At 49.3% G+C, this 15,701-nt stretch overlaps 1 protein-coding gene across 1 annotated transcript in view; it reads left to right on the top strand.

Annotated features, from left to right (window-relative positions):
- STK10 (serine/threonine kinase 10) overlaps nt 1–15,701 on the top strand; it is a gene marked incomplete at both ends in the record, with an annotated part of 99,668 nt that overhangs the window by 63,457 nt on the left and 20,510 nt on the right. The window contains 5 exons of the mRNA XM_080699445.1: nt 4,209–4,343; nt 7,050–7,598; nt 10,762–10,892; nt 13,827–13,950; nt 14,612–14,791. Of these exons, the coding sequence (XP_080555571.1) occupies nt 4,209–4,343; nt 7,050–7,598; nt 10,762–10,892; nt 13,827–13,950; nt 14,612–14,791 (1,119 nt within the window). The remainder of the gene's footprint in view (nt 1–4,208; nt 4,344–7,049; nt 7,599–10,761; nt 10,893–13,826; nt 13,951–14,611; nt 14,792–15,701) is intronic.

The following is a 15,701-nucleotide window of genomic DNA, read 5'->3' as shown; positions in this document are numbered from 1 at the left end:
GTGTGGGGGGGGTAACTGAGGATTGAACCCAGGGCAGTCTACTTTTAAGCTACACCCCAGCCATCTTAATTTTTTTGTATTGAAACAGGTTGCTAGAGTTTTGTGTTAAAACAGGTCACTAGGTTACTGAGAGTCTGGTCCTCTGTCTCAGCCTCCCAAGTCCAGGCATTACAGGCATGCCCCACCCTGCCCAGCTCCCCAGCAGTTTTAAATTTTATTTTGAGACAGTGTCTTGCGAAGCTTCCCAGGCTGGCCTTGAACCTGAGTTCCTCCTGCTTCAGCCTCCTGTGTCGCTGGCCAGCTATTTGCACAGCTGTTCTCTGTGCCAGTATCCCACAGTAGTTAGGACCCCTGGCTCTGAAACGAGGCAGGCTCACCCTGGAATCTGGCTCGTTTCCTCTGTAGATGTCGCTGGTTCTGGCTTCACAGAATGGTGATATTTTTAGCATCATGGCTAAAAACACACGATGCTCAGTAGATACTTGTTGAACTTGTTCTTAAACCTGCTCGTTCTCTCGAGACTGTTCTGATCAAGGTCAGCTGGAGTGTCCTGTGGCTGGATGGCGGTCAGCTCAGGTCAGCCAGGGCCTTGCATCGCCTCCCATGGCTGACGTCAGCTTGTGGCTATGGAGTGGATCAAGGAACAGAGGGGAAAGTGAGAAAGCCCCAAACCATTGCTAGTTAGGTGAACTCCAGTCAGCTTGGTTTCAGAAAACGTGAGTTATGGTCGGGTGTGGTGGTACACATTTATAATGCCAAAACTTGGGAGGCTAAGACAGGAGGATGGCACAGGTTCAAAGCCAGCCTCAGCTACTTAGTGAGGCTCTCAGCAACTTAGTGAGACCCTGTTTCCAAATAAAATATTTTATTTTATATTTTGCTTCCTGGGAGCAGAGGTCTGGGAGTGTAGCCTGTAGGTAGAAGGCCCCTGGATTCTTTCCCAGGACCAATGAATGAATGAATGAATGAATGACAAGCCTGGCACAATGATGTGACCTGTAATAACAATACTTGGGAGGCTGAGACTGGAGGATCACAGATTCAAGGCCAGCCTCAGCAACTTAACAAGACTGTTTCAAAGTAAAAAATAGAAAGATCTGAAGATGTAGATTGTAGGTAGAATGGCCCAAGGTTCAGTTTTAGTCCAGAAGAAGGAAAAGGAAGACAGTCATTTACAGCTTCCAAGTTAAGTTGAATAGGGCGTTGCCTTATGGCCATCCACAAATAAAGCCTTTGATTGATTGGTTGGTTGATTGATTGATCAACCTCACACACGCTAGGCAAGCACTCTACAACTGAGCTATATCCCCAGCCCACATGAATGAGCGATAAGAACGACTTATGGTGAACACACCTGTTTTGAATGTGTTTTTAAGGTGTGAGAAATTTATGTTTTAATCATTTAAATACTCCCTCAGCAATCGTGTTGACTTGTCCCCTCCTGATAAAACTTCCAGTAGTAAAAACAGTGGTCTTTTTGTAAATTCTGTTTGACAGATCCCAGCTTGGGGCTGCCCCCCCACACAGTACTTAGCAGGCCCGGTGAGCTTGGTGGGGGATTGTGCGCTGTACTCCCTGGTGCTGGGCCCCTGTCCAGGAGTCGCCGCTGCTCTACATCCTGTGGACCTTTCTCCCTGGTGTTTTGCAAAGATCATAGAAGAACAGTCGTGTGTGTGTGTGTGTGTGTGTGTGTGTGTGTGTGTGTATGTGTGTAACCGGGGATGGAACTCAGGGGCATTCTACCTCTGAGCTACACCCCCAGCCCTATTTTTTATTCTTTATTTTGACACAGGGTCTCATTGAATTGCAAAGAGCCTCACTGAGTAGCTGGGGCCGTTCATGAGCTGTGATCCTCCTGTCTCAGCCTCCCAAATGCTGGGATGACAAGTGCAGAACAGTCACTTTTAAAGACCTCACCGTTATTATAAAAGCCTAATAATGTGGAACACACACCACTCTATCTCAAGATTTTATAGTTTCTTTATTTTGTGTGTGTGGTACTTGGGATTTAACCGAGGGGCATTCTACCTCTGAGCTACACTCCCGGCCCTATTTTATTCTTTTATTTTGAAACAGGGTCTCACTAAGTTGCATGGGGCTTCACTAAGTTGCTGAAGCTGAGAACCTGTGATCCTCCTGTCTCAGCCTACCAAATATGGGATTGCAAGCGTGCACCACCATGCCCAGCTTATACTAACTTTCTTTTTTTATTTTTTTTATTGGTGGCACAGGGGGTGGAACCCAGAGGCTTTCTACCTCCGGGCTATACTCCCACACCTATTTTATATTTTATTACAAACAGGGTCTCACTAAGTTGAGAGCCTCACTAAGTAGCTGAGGCTGGCTTCAAACCTGTGCAATCCTCCTGTCTCAGCCTCCCAAGCGCGGGGATTACAAGCGTGCGCCACCACTCCCGGCTTATACTAACTTTCTTAAAACCACACACTTAAGAAAAAACACAAAAACATAAACTTATGTCTACCTGAAGATGGTATATGCAGGACAGTCCTGATTCGTAGTTGCCAAAAATGGGAAACAACCCTCATGTCCAGCAGCAGCAGAGTGAATATACAGACTGTGATTAATTTGAGCACTGGAATTAAACTCGGGAATAAAAAAGAAACAGTCGGGCTCAGTAGTGGAGCGCACTTAGCGAGCATGAGGCCAAGGTTCCATCTCTAGCCACACAGCAACATGCTCATTAAAAACCACACAAACAGCCGGGCGTGGTGGCGCACACTTGTAATCCGAGACAGGAGGATCGCAGGTTCGCGGCCCGCCTCAGCTACTCAGTGAGGTCCTCTGCAACTTATTATTATTCAAAAACAAATAATAAAATAACCAAGCGTGGTGGTGCCTTCTTGTAATCCCAGTATTTGGGAGGCTGAGATGGGAAGATCACAGTTCATGGACAGCCTTGGCTACTACTTAGGCCCTCTGCAGCTCGTGGGACCCTGTTTCAAAATAAAGGAATAAAAAATAGGGCTGGGGGTGTAGCTCAGAGGTAGAATGCTCCTGAGTTCCATCCCTAGTATCATAAATAAATAAATAAATAATAAAAAATTGGGCTGGGGGTGTGGCTCGGAGGTAAAATGCTCTTGGGTCCCATCCCCAGTACCCCCCCCACACACACACACACACCACACACACAAAACAATTTACTGGAACAGGCAATAGTGCATGCAAATTGAATCTTGAAGGCATAGTGTTTACCAGAGGACCAACCTGAAAGGCTGGCGTACTATATAGTTCTGTTCATGTGAAGTTGAGAGCTAACCTGGTGTCTGGAGCTCACAACCACAGGGAGTGGGGTGCCTGTCTGCACGGTGAGGCCAGGCAGCTTTCCAGAATGATGGGAATGTTCTGTATCTTTCCTGAGTGGGGGTGGCAAAGGGGTGTGTGTGTGTGTGTGTGTGTGTGCGCGCGCACGCGCGTGTGCATCCGTGTGTGCCTGGCCTCTATGTGGCCTATTTATAAATCCACATGTACCAGTATGTGGCATATTTATATTAAAACCTTTTAGCTGCTGGGCGTGGTGGCGCATGCTTATAATCCCAGCATTTGAGAAGCTGAGACTGGACGATCGCGGTTCGCGGACAGCCTCAGTTACTTAGTGAGGCCCTCTGCAACTCAGTGAGACCCTGTTTCAAAATAAGAATAAAAAATAGGGCAGGGGGTGTAGCTCGGAGGCCAAATGCCCCTGAGCTTCATCCCCAACCCCCCCCCCAACAAAAAAAATCTTTTACTTTTATCTGGGCGTAGTAGTCCACACCTGTAATCCCAGTACTTAGGAGGCTGAGACAGGAGGGTTGTAGGTTCAAGGCCACTCTCAGCAACTTAGTGAGATTCTTTCTCAAAATGAAAAATCACAAGGGCTGCTGGGGTGTAGCGCAGAGGTAGAGTGCATACAAGTAACCCCCTCACATACACACACCGTTGGAGCTCCTGCTCTCTCCAAGACACACCCACTCGCACGATCTCATTTCATCTCTGTGACCTCCCCGTGTCTGCGGCCTCACTGCCTCCACTTCAGAGATGGAGTAACACACACAGGGCCACGTGCTGGTGGGAGGCGGAGCTGGGATGTGCCCTCTTCCCGCTGCCCATAGGCATTCTGAGCTGCCTTCCTTTCCTGGGGGGCTGTCTCCCCAGATACTCCCCTGCACCCACCCCAGGTGGGCCTAACACACTCACATCCTGCCCCTCAGCATCCCTTCGTCAGTGGTGTCACCAGCAATAGGGCGCTGCGGGAGCTGGTGGCTGAGGCCAAGGCTGAGGTGATGGAAGAGATTGAAGACGGCAGGGACGAGGGGGAGGAGGACGACACCATGGACACCGGCACTGTGAGTCTGGGGAATGGGTGCCTGGGAGGCTGGGTCCCAGGTGGGAGGCTGAAGGGCTCTTTTCTGCTTCTGCTTCTCCCCAGCCCAGCGGTTCCTGACCCCCATGCCACAGGTTATTTAAGACCTCATGGGCAGAGTCGGGTAGCAGAATAATGGCCAGCTCCCGTAAGCTTTCAGGAGGCCCGGGATCTAGGTTTTCACGTAAATCTGTCCATTTTGTTAAAGTTGCCAGTGGATTCCCACATGTGTTTTTAGCACACTTAGGGATAAACAGAGGTATCTGCATGATCAGAAGCAACTGGCTAAGGTGCTGGGGCCACCCCAGATCCCGATGGCTGACCTTGAGAGTCCAGGGACCAGCGTCTTGGCATATTTCTAACCCATTTTCTCGGAGCACTTGGCTAAATTTTAGTAGAGATTAAAGCAGATTCACATTGATGAAAACCACTCAAGCCCAGCCTGACCTGCCTGGGCTGGGTTCTGTGCTGAGCTGCTGCTTTGCAATCCCTGGCCGAGCTGTCTGGGAAGGCCCCTTCCAGGGGCATTTGCCTGCCCACGCGGTCTCATGTGCCTAGGAGACAGGGGCCGGACTTGCCCATTAGCAGCCCGAGTCTGTGGCGTCCCTGTGCTGGAGAGGATACAGGTACTTTCTTAAGTTTAATTCAGTCCTGGGAGGGAGCCTGAGGCCGTATGAAGCCTCACCAGGAAGAGAAACTGCAAGGAGGTAAACTGAGTCAGACAGTGACCACAGGCGGTCACGGAGCTCTGACTGACAGGAGGCAAGCCCCCATTTTACAGATAGGAAAACCGAGATCTGGGCCAGGTAGCTCCTGGCTGAGCAGACGGGCAGGGCTGGGTGTGCACAGGGAGTAGAACCACCGTGTTCTCAGGAGGAGGCACAGGCTGTGAGGTCGGAGAAGGAGGCGGAAGGTGGTCACGCTCAGCTTGGCTCTTCATGGGCAGGAGGCTGTTCCTCATCCCAAGGACAGTGGGAGCCATGGAGAGTTTCAGGCAGGGGTTGTGTATTAGTGTGAGGATGGCAGTATCCAATCTGAACTTTCACTCTTAGTACTGAATAGAAAGTGGATTGGAGTTGCTCCCACTTGTTGCTTATTTAAGGTTTTAAACCAGAGGCTGGCAGCACCCAAAAGAGTGCTCACAGTTTATAAGCAGGCACCTGTAGCACTTGATGGTCTTAGTGGGACTGTGTAGAGGGGAGAGAGAGGATCCCCACCGAAAAGGACCGGGCTGGGACAGGGGGTGCACTAGGTCCCTTCCTGACCTAGAAATGGCGATCGGGAGCTTGCTTAGTCATCAAGCTGGATGTTTTATTTATTTATAATTCATTCATAGCTGGGCATGGTGGTGCATGCTTGTAATCCCAGTACTTAGGAGGCTGGGACTGGAGGATCACAGGTTCACGGACAGTCTGAGCAAGCAGTGAGACTCTCATCAACATAGTGAGACCCTGTTTCCAAATAATAAATAAAATCAGGCTGGGGGTGTTGCTCGAAGTAGCATGCCTGTGGATCCAATCCCCATACCACACACAAAAAAACAAATTAACTATTATTTGTTCATAAGTGCGTTTTGGGGCATGAGCTCGAAACTTTGCGCATGCTAAGCAAGCCCTTTACCACCAAGCTACATTCCCAGCCCCTTTGACATTTTCTTTCTTTCCTTTTTTTTTTTTTCTTTTAAACAGAATTCAGCATTTAGTAGCGAATAGGGAAAGGTAGCAAAGCTCCTATGCAAGTGAGGGGTCCCGAAAAGGATTGCCCAACATTTATATTTTTTTTTATTCACAGAAACAAGTGTTCTGTTTCACATTTCCCATACTTTTCACCCCATAAGAGCTCTAAAAACACAAGTGGCTGGAAGGCTGAATCCAGCCTCTAATGCGAAGACTTGGTTTGGAATATATATATATATATATGTATATATATGTGCACATATATGTGTGTGTGTATATATATAATATATATATATATATTTAATGAGAAAAGAAAGTTAAAAAAGAAAAAAGTGAATTAGTTGCCATCTAAAAATCAAGAGAGGCCGGGCGTGGTGGCGCACGCTTGTAATCCCTGCGCTTGGGAGGCTGAGACAGGAGGATCTCACAGGTTAAAAGCCAGCCTCAGCTACTTAATGAGGCTCTCAGCAACTTAGTGAGACCCTGTTTCCAAGTAAAATATAAAATAGGTCTGGGAGTATAGCCCAGAGGTAGAAAGCCTCTGGGTTCCACCCCCAGTACCACCAATAAATAAATAAATAAATAAATAAATAAATAAATATAAAAATCAAGAGAGGTCCTGTAAAAATCTTGATTTCCAGTGAGTTCTGAGGAGTTGGAAGGTCTGGCCATGGGGGTCTAAGGGGAACATTTTTCCTCACTTTCACAATTGACCAGAGCAGAGCAGAGGCAGGCCAACTGGCCACTCTTGCCTCTTCTCCTAGGAGAAATAGAAGCTATTAAATAATCTAAGAGTAGACATAATCAAGAGAGTCTTATTCCTCAAACTAGGTAGCGGTGTTATTATTGGTAAGGCAAGAGGGCGCAGTGGAGACTGTGGCCTAGAGTGATCCCTACTCTACCCTCCTGTGCTTCTCACTTTACCTATAGGCATCGGAATTTCCAGCCCCACTGTAACTCTGATTCTTGCCTTGGACATGCAGCAGTAGGCCTTGACTCTCTTTTTTCCCTAGCCCCTGGGGAACCACACTCAGGACTCTTCTGAAGCCGGTCGGCTGAGCCTCAACACTGATGGGCTTCTCCAGGAATCACCTCCCAGCCCGCTGCCAAGCAGCCAACCTCTGGACAGTGTGAATAGCCCCTGCAGCCCACCCTCTGCGGATGGATCCCTCCAAACCACCAGCCCTCCCGATGTGGCCCCTACAAACGAGAATGGCCTTGGAGTGCCTGTTCCCCTCCGGAAGTCCCGACCAGTGTCAATGGATGCCAGAATTCACATGGACAAGGAGAAGCAAGTCACTGGCCAAGCGGGGGACCTCAGCCCTGCAGCCAGCAGGTCCCAAAAGGCTAGCCAGAGCCGGCCTAACAGCAGTGCTCTGGAGGCCTTGAACGGAGAGAAGCTGGCCAATGGCAGCTTGGAGCTGCCTGCCCAGGCAGCACCGGGCCCTTCCAAGAGGGCCTCAGACTCTGGCAGCCTTTCCACCTCCGAAAGCATGGACTACAACACCTCCTTGTCCGCCGACCTGTCCCTGAACAGAGAGTCAGGCTCCCTGTCCCTTAAGGTAATGTCACCTGTCACATCCAGGCTCGGAGGAGAGTTGCAGGTTGTGCTGCTGCGTGGGTGGGTTATAGAAAGCATTTGGTGGCTGCCTTCTGTTTCGTTTGGTTTTGTTTACTTATAAGTGGGTGCTAAAGATCAAACCCAGGGCCTGATGCATGCTAAACACATGCTCCTGTACTGAGCTATGCCCCAGCTTCCTACCTTCCATTTTATATATTTTTAATTTTTTAAATTAATTAATCTATGCCAAGCGTGGTGGTGCACACTTGTAATCCCAGCATTCGGGAAGCTGAGACCTGAAAGATCGCGGTACGCGGACAGCCTCAGCTACTTAGTGAGGCCCTCTGCAACTCAGTGAGACCCTGTTTCAAAATAAAGAATAAAAAGTAGGGCAGGGGCTGTAGCTCGGAGGTCGAATGCCCCTGGGTTTCATCCCCAGACCCGCAAAAAAAATTAATTAATTAATCTATTTATTTTGCAGTACTGGGGATGGAACCCAGCAGCACTGCCGCTCAGGTCCTATCTTCCATTTTATTTTATTTTATTTACTTCATTTATTTATTGATTTATTTATTTTTCAAAATACAGAATAAGAGCCAGGCGTGGTGGTGCACACTTGTAATCCCAGTGCTTGGGAGCCTGAGACAGGAGGATCGTACAGTTTCAAAGCCAGCCTCAGCTACTTAGTGAGGCTCTCAGCAAGTTAGTGAGACCCTGTTTCCAAATAAAATATAAAATAGTTCTGGGAGTATAGCCCGGAGGTAGAAAGCCCCTGGGTTCTACCCCCAGTAACACACACACACACACACACACACACACACACACACACGGAATAAAAATAGGGCTGGGGGTATAGCTCAGAGGTAGAATGCCCCTGAGTTCAATCCCCAGTACTGAAAAAAAAAAAAAAAAAGAAAAGAGGGATGAGAATTCCAGAAGCGGAAGTTCTCTTCTTGGGAGGCCACCCGTGATCTAACCAAGGGCTGCAAGAGCCGCTGCTCAGCACGCTCTCCTCTGGCTCAGGGCCTGTCAGGAGGTGGATCCAGGAAAAGGAAGAAGCTGCAATGCCAGCAGGTCACCCAAGGAGCACAGACAGCAGTTTTCTCTCTATGACCCTTACTGCAAATGTTTGTGGGGCATGGTGTGATGGTCAGCATACGTATACAGTGGTGCTGATTCATCAGGGCAGTTAGTCTTTCCACTCTTTATCATTTGTGTTTGGGGCTTTTGAACTCTTCAAGTTCTTTGTTAAATATAGATCAGGTTGTTATAAGCTCCAGGCACCCAGTCATGGAGAGCAGCTTTTCTTTAGAACATCCTTTTCCTCAAGACAGGAGTCTTGGCCCTTCTCTTCCTAAAAGGACAGTAAGTATTAAAACCAGTATTTTTTTAGGTGTTTGTCTTTGGTACTAGGGATCGAGTTCAGGGACATTCTACCTCAGAACTATACCAGCCCTATCTTTTTTTTTTTTTTTTTTTTGAAACAAGGTCTTGCTAGAGTTGCTGAGGACGGCTGTGAAATGGGATCCTCCTGGCTCAGCTTCCCAAGTCCTGGGATTATAGGCATGTACCACCATGCCTGGCTTAAGAACAATATTTTAAATAAGGCTGGTCCTCATAGAACAAGGTCTTCTTGCCTCTTCTCTAGGGGTTCAGGAACATCCTCGGTTGGCTGCAGTGAGAGAACTGATAAGCATCTACTGGCTACATCAGGGCCCCTTGGCATGGCCAGGAGCCTGTTCCTTCAGAGTCTGGCAGCCATGACCAGGAGCAGTCCTCTTCTAAGGACCACAGACCTATTTCTTCCCCAACTCTTTCTCTTCCTGCTGCCCTTGTTCTCCCCCAGCCCCCTCTGGTCTGACCCATTTTGTTGTTGTTGTTGTTGTTTGTTTGTTTTTTGGTGGTACTGGGGTTCCTAGAAACCCTTCTACCTCCGGGCTACACTCCCAGACCTATTTTTTATACTTTTTTTTATTTGGAAACAGGGTCTCTTAAGCCAGCGCGGCTGGCTTTGAACCTGCGGGATCCTCCTGTCTCCGCCTCCCAAGCGCGGGGATTACAAGCGTGCGCCACCATGCCCAGCTGTCTGACCCATTTTGGATTGAGCCCTGCAGGGTGTGAGCTGGGCACTTTTGAGAACTCAGAGTCGGTGTGATGATTCTTTGCTGCTGTTGTTCAGGGCCTGCTCAGAGAGCCGGGCCTCAGAGAACAAGAGCTGTCCGTGGGTCTCAGCTCAGTGGGAGAGAAGCTCTGTTCAGACTGTGTGCCCTCTGGCTCGTTGCTTTCTGAGGGGCTGGAAGGCCTTGGCTGTGCTGCAAACGCAGGGCCTGAACAGCCAGCCAGCAGGGAGAGACAGTGGGCAGGAGAGAGGCCAGGAGGAGACCCATCCAGGACCCCATACCCTCACCCGAATCAGAATAGCACTGCCAAAGGCTACCATGCATCAAACCACCATGACACCTTCCTCAGCCTGGGGAAGCGCTCTCAGCAATTGTGTGTGAAGCGTGCAGTTATTCACAGTAAAAGATAAAGATTAGAATGATCTCGAGGCAGCTCCCGATAGGTAGAGCTGCAAGTGGAGTTCAGGCCAGGTCAGGTTTGGCTGCCAAATCTGTTATGAAAGCAACTTTTGGTTTTTGGGACTCCTTTGAATTTTGACAGCATGCAAAAGGCATTTTGTCTGCTATCATAACTGTTAGAAATAAATACCAAGTGTTGGAGACCTGCCCCAAGCCAGGCACTGCTCTGTGCCTCTGCTAGCAGCTCATCAAATCTTCCTGACCACCCTGGGGGCAAGTATTGCTTTGTCCTTCTTGGACAGTGAGGAAACTAAGGCTGAGCCAGGTCAAGGAATCTACCCAGGGTCTGAGAACAGCAAGTGGCAGAGTGAGATTTGTACCCATCTCTCTGTCTAATCTTGTGCCATGTTTTTCAGGAGTGCCAGCAGTGAGGGGAAGGGGTCCAGAGACAGGGCTTGAAGCCAAGACCAGGAAAGGAAAGGGCTAGGCCAGATGCGCAGGCCCCCAGGTTGAGGAGCATGGGGGATGGCCAGCCACGTGTTCCCAGGCCATGGCCCTGGGGCTTGTGGACTGTGGGCCTCTCCCGTGCCAGCCATGGACTCTTCCTTGGAATGCTCAGCATTGCTTTGTGTTTTCCCTGGCCAGGACTCAAGGCTGCACAATAAAACCCTGAAGCGCACTCGCAAATTTGTGGTGGATGGTGTAGAGGTGAGCATCACCACCTCCAAGATCATCAGTGAAGATGAGAAGAAGGACGAAGAGATGAGATTTCTCAGGCAAGCCCGGGAAGGGCCACCACTGGTGGCAATGGTGTGGTAGCAGGGTGGGGCAGGTGGCCATTGCTCCTTTGGGCAAGGGGGCTGGCTGGCTGTCCACAGTATAAAGTAGGGGGAGTCAAAGAAACAAAAGAAAGTTTTTTTTGTTGTTTTTTGCGGGTCTGGGGATGGAACCCAGGGGCATTTGACCTCCGAGCTACACCTCCTGCCCTGTTTTTTATTCTTTATTTTGAAACCGGGTCTCACTGAGTTGCAGAGGGCCTCACTAAGTAGCTGAGGCTGTCTGTCAACTGCGATCCTCCTATCTCAACCTCCCAAATGCTGAGATTACAAGTGTGCACCACCACGCCCGGCTGTTTTTATTTTTTATTTTGAAACAGGGTCTCACTAAGTTGCGGAGGGCCTCACTAAGTAGCTGAGGCTGTGTGTGAACCATGATCCTCCAGTCTCAGCCTCCTGAATGCTGGGATTACAAGCATGTGCCATCACGCCCGGCTCGGAAGTGATTTTGCTTGAGATCCTGTACTTCCCCATCCATCTACCCATCCACCCAGCCATTTATCCATCTGCCCATCTACTCATCCATCCACCTGTTCATTTCATTCATCTATTCACTCATCCACACATCAGTGAACTATCAACATCTGTCCAACTACCCATCTGTCCTCCCATTCATCTGTCCATTCACCTGTCCCATCCATCTACATGCCCACCAACCTACTCATTCATTCAATCAGCAATCCACCATCCATCCATTCAGCTATTTACCCATCCACATACCTAATGACCCATTCACTTATATATCCCTCTGTCCATTATCCATTCATCCATTTATCCACCTACCTATATATCTACCTATCCATCTGTCCACTTAACCAGCCACCCAGTAAACCATTTACCCAAGTCTGTCTCCCCATCCTTCTATATATTTACCTACCCATTCATCCACCAAACCACCCATGCATTTATCCAACTACCTATTCACCCATCCGTCTACCCACCCCCCCACAGCATCCACACATTCACTTCTGCATTCATCTGTTCAGCCAGCCAGCTGCCATCCATCCACTCAATTGTCTACCCATCTACCAGCCATCCACCCATCTGTCCATCAGCCTACCCAACCATCATCTACCCATTTGTCCATCCCCATCCATCCATCCATCCATCCACCCACCCACTTACCAAATAGGGACAGTGGTAACCCAGTAAGTGAGGCCATTGCCCTTATAGAATCTAATTGGTCAATGCATAATACACAAGATAATAATCTTGCTTGTGTTGCACACTGTGAAGGGATTAATGGGTGATATGACGGTGAGTTCTTGGACTGGGAGGAGGTTGCTCCTTGGGAGCCCGAGGGTGAGAGGCACAGAGGAAACTACAGTTGCTAAGACCCAAGGGCTAACCACTCACTTGTTTTAGGATCTGAAAGGACCGGGCTGCAGTATGGCACACAAGGTCAAAGGGAAGGGCTGGGCTCTGTCTGTGGGTTGCAGGATCGGGCTGTGTCGGCTGTGAGCTGGGGTGGGAAGACTGCTTTCCTGAGATGCAGCAACAGTAGGTTTACTGTGGTGGTCTGGAGGGCCGAGTGTTCTTAGACCTAGGCCAGGCTGCAGGCTGCAGGCTACAGGAGTGTGGACAACGCCACTGTCCCCCTGCTGGCCATGCTGAATCTCAGTATTTCTGGAAGATTGGGTCCCATGTAGGTTTTTCGAGCCACGTGTCGCCATGTTTATGGCCCTGTGAGGCTGAAGCTCACTGGTTGAGTTCCTGTTGCTCTTCCCTGAAGTTGCCCAAGCTGGTTCCTTCCTTTAGAGGCCATGAACCTGCCTACACTGGAGGACATTTGTTTCTAACTTGGTACTAGTCATCCCTCCATATCCAGGGGTTCCGCATCTACGGATTCAACCAGCCACAGATGGAAACCATTCTGGAAGAAAAATGTGTCTATACTGAACACACACAGACTGTTCTTTTGTTATTGTTTCCACATACTGTTATTTTCAAGTATTTATGTTGTATTAGGTATTTAGATCATGTAGAGATGAGTTAAGGTATATGAAAAGATATACATAGGTAATATGGGAGTAATACACAATTTTCTAAGAGATTTGAGAATCCTCTAGAGAGTCTTGTGGATACTGAGGGATGACCATTGTACACAGCATTCTTTTCTTTTTTTGTGTGTTGTGGTACTGGGGATTGAGCCTAAGGGCATTCTACCTCCAAGCTACATACCCAGCCCTATTTTTTATTCTTTTTATTTATTTATTTATTTATTTATTTATTTTGGTGGTACTGGAAGTGGGCTTTTCTACCTCTGGGCTATACTCCCAGACCTATTTTATACTTTATTTTGAAACAGGGTCTCACTAAATAGAGAGCTGGCCATGAACCTGCGATCTTCTTGTCTCAGCCCCCCAAGTACTGGGATTACATGTGTACACCATTGTCCGTAGCACTGTTACAAACATTCTTATTCAGTCCAAAAGTGGAACCACTGTCAGAAGGCACACACTTACTGCCAGATCATCCTATAGAAATGTGCTAATTTGTACCCATCAGCAGTATGTGAAAGTGTCAGTTTTCCTATACTCTTGTCTATTTAACATAAATGTTCCTTTTAACTTGCATTTCCTATCCTGAAAGATAATTTAAAATTTTCTTTTTGTTTTTGTTTCATGGCTGTTCATGTCCTGTGCTGTGTTTGGGGGTTAGGATACTCCTCCTCTTCTTACTATTCCCAAGCACTCGTGTACTGAGGTTACTCGTGTTTTGTCTGTCAGTACATGTCAAATGAAGCCCGAGTCACGGTCATGTCTGACCCGTGGACTCTGCTCCATGATCCAGCCATCAGTGCCCCAAGCTGTGAATACTGATTTCTGAGGCCACTTTCTCACTGTGAAATGTTCGTGTCCTTTAATCTTGCAGGCGCCAAGAGCTCCGAGAGCTTCGGCTGCTCCAGAAAGAAGAGCATCGGAACCAGACCCAGCTGAGCAGCAAGCACGAGCTGCAGCTGGAGCAGATGCACAAGCGTTTTGAACAAGAAATCAACGTGAGTCGGGAGGTGGGGGACACTGGACGACTCCTCCCCTCTGATTTTTGGAGTGGGAGTTGCAGAGGAGCAGTGGCCAAGGAGGTGGAGAGCTGTTTTCAATCAGTGAGCCAGGCATGGTGGTGCACACCTGTCATTCCAGTACTTGGGGGCTGAGACTGGAGGATTGCAGGTTCAGAGCCAGCCTCGGCAACTTAGCGAGGTTCTCAGCAACTTAGTGAGACCCTGTTTCCAAATAAGAAATAAAATCAGGCTGAGGTATAGTTTGGAGGTAGAAAGCTTTCTAGGTTCAATCCCCAGTACCCCAAACAAAACAAAACAAAATCAACCATTGCCCAATTCCTATGGTGTCCCAGCCTATGAAAAAGTGACTTTGAACCACAGCATGAAGGTCACAGGGATCTTCTGAGTCACACAACATTTCTGAGAGGCATTCACTGTTGTGCAACGACCTGCATGATCAGTGGCCAGTTTCTCTTTTGTAGACAAGGAAAGAGACCTAGAGAGGTTAAGTGGCTTGCCCTAGGCCACAAAGCAAGGAAGTGCTTGAGCCAGAATTCTGAATTGTGAATTCAGAATTCACGAGCTCTGAGCTCTCCCCATCTTTCCCCCAGGTCTAAAGCAGCTTTCCTGAATTGGTCTAAAGTTTTGCCCTTTGCAGGCCAAGAAGAAGTTCTTTGACACGGAGCTGGAAAACCTAGAGCGGCAGCAGAAGCAGCAGGTGGAGAAGATGGAGCAAGACCACGCTGTGCGGCGCCGCGAGGAAGCCAAGCGGATCCGCCTGGAGCAGGAGCGGGACTACGCCAGGTTCCAGGAACAGCTCAAGCTGATGAAGAAGGAGGTGAGGCCAGACCTCCTGCCTTGCAGCGGGTAGAACCCGGGCTCAGCCCCACCCCACAGCAGATGGGCTGCGGAGCGCAGAGCCTGCAGTACCAGCATGCGGCTGGCTGTCTGGCTCTGTGCGCTCCAGCCGCTGCGGTTGCTCCACTACGGGCCGCATCTCCCTTGTTTGGGGCCCTGCTTTCCCCTGTGTTGGCTTTGCTCACAGCCTGGCCCAGGTGGCTTCTGTCACATTCTCCAGCTTAGCAACCCCGGCTGAAAGAAAGCGGGGAAGAAGGAAGCGATGGGGGCCCCAGAGCTGGAGATGCTGTTACTGGAAGGGGAAGTGGGTGCAGCGTGGACCCCCACACCATGTCCTCCCCACTCCGCCTTCTTTTCATCCTCCTCTTCGTCTCAGTTGGAGGGGCTACAGGGAGGCACATCTCTCAGCTGTCCTACAGAGGGCACCTGGGTTTCAGAAGACAGCCCACACTGCTGTGGGGCGTGACCTAGAGGAGCATCCTTTGGGGCATCCTTTCTTACACTCTCAGGAGGAAGACAGCAGACAGAAGCCCCCAGGTGTGGACACGATGCTCCATGACTCCCACTGGATGAACAGCCTCTGATGCTGGCCATGGTGCTGGAGGAGGGGGGAAGCCAGTTCCCCGACTGCACGAGGGGAGGGTGACAGTTGGCGCATTCCAGGGCCTCAGACTGCTGCCTACAGAGCCAAGGCCACTAGCCACTAAGCAGGGCAGGGCTGTTGAGATGAGTGAGGGACTTGACCTGGGCACAACACTAAGGGGCATCTACACACTGAGTAATTGGGGCTGAGAGGAGCTCAGTGGTGGAGCATTGGCCTAGCATGCATGAGGCCCTGGGTTCCTTCTCCAACAATGCACACATGCCAAAAAATAGTCGTCATCATCGTC

Source organism: Muscardinus avellanarius, assembly GCF_963383645.1.
Source record: "Muscardinus avellanarius genome assembly, chromosome: 7".
Classification (NCBI taxonomy): Eukaryota; Metazoa; Chordata; class Mammalia; order Rodentia; family Gliridae; genus Muscardinus; species Muscardinus avellanarius.
The sequence above is the reverse complement of the archived record's forward strand: the minus strand, read 5'-3'. Positions and strand labels throughout refer to the sequence as shown.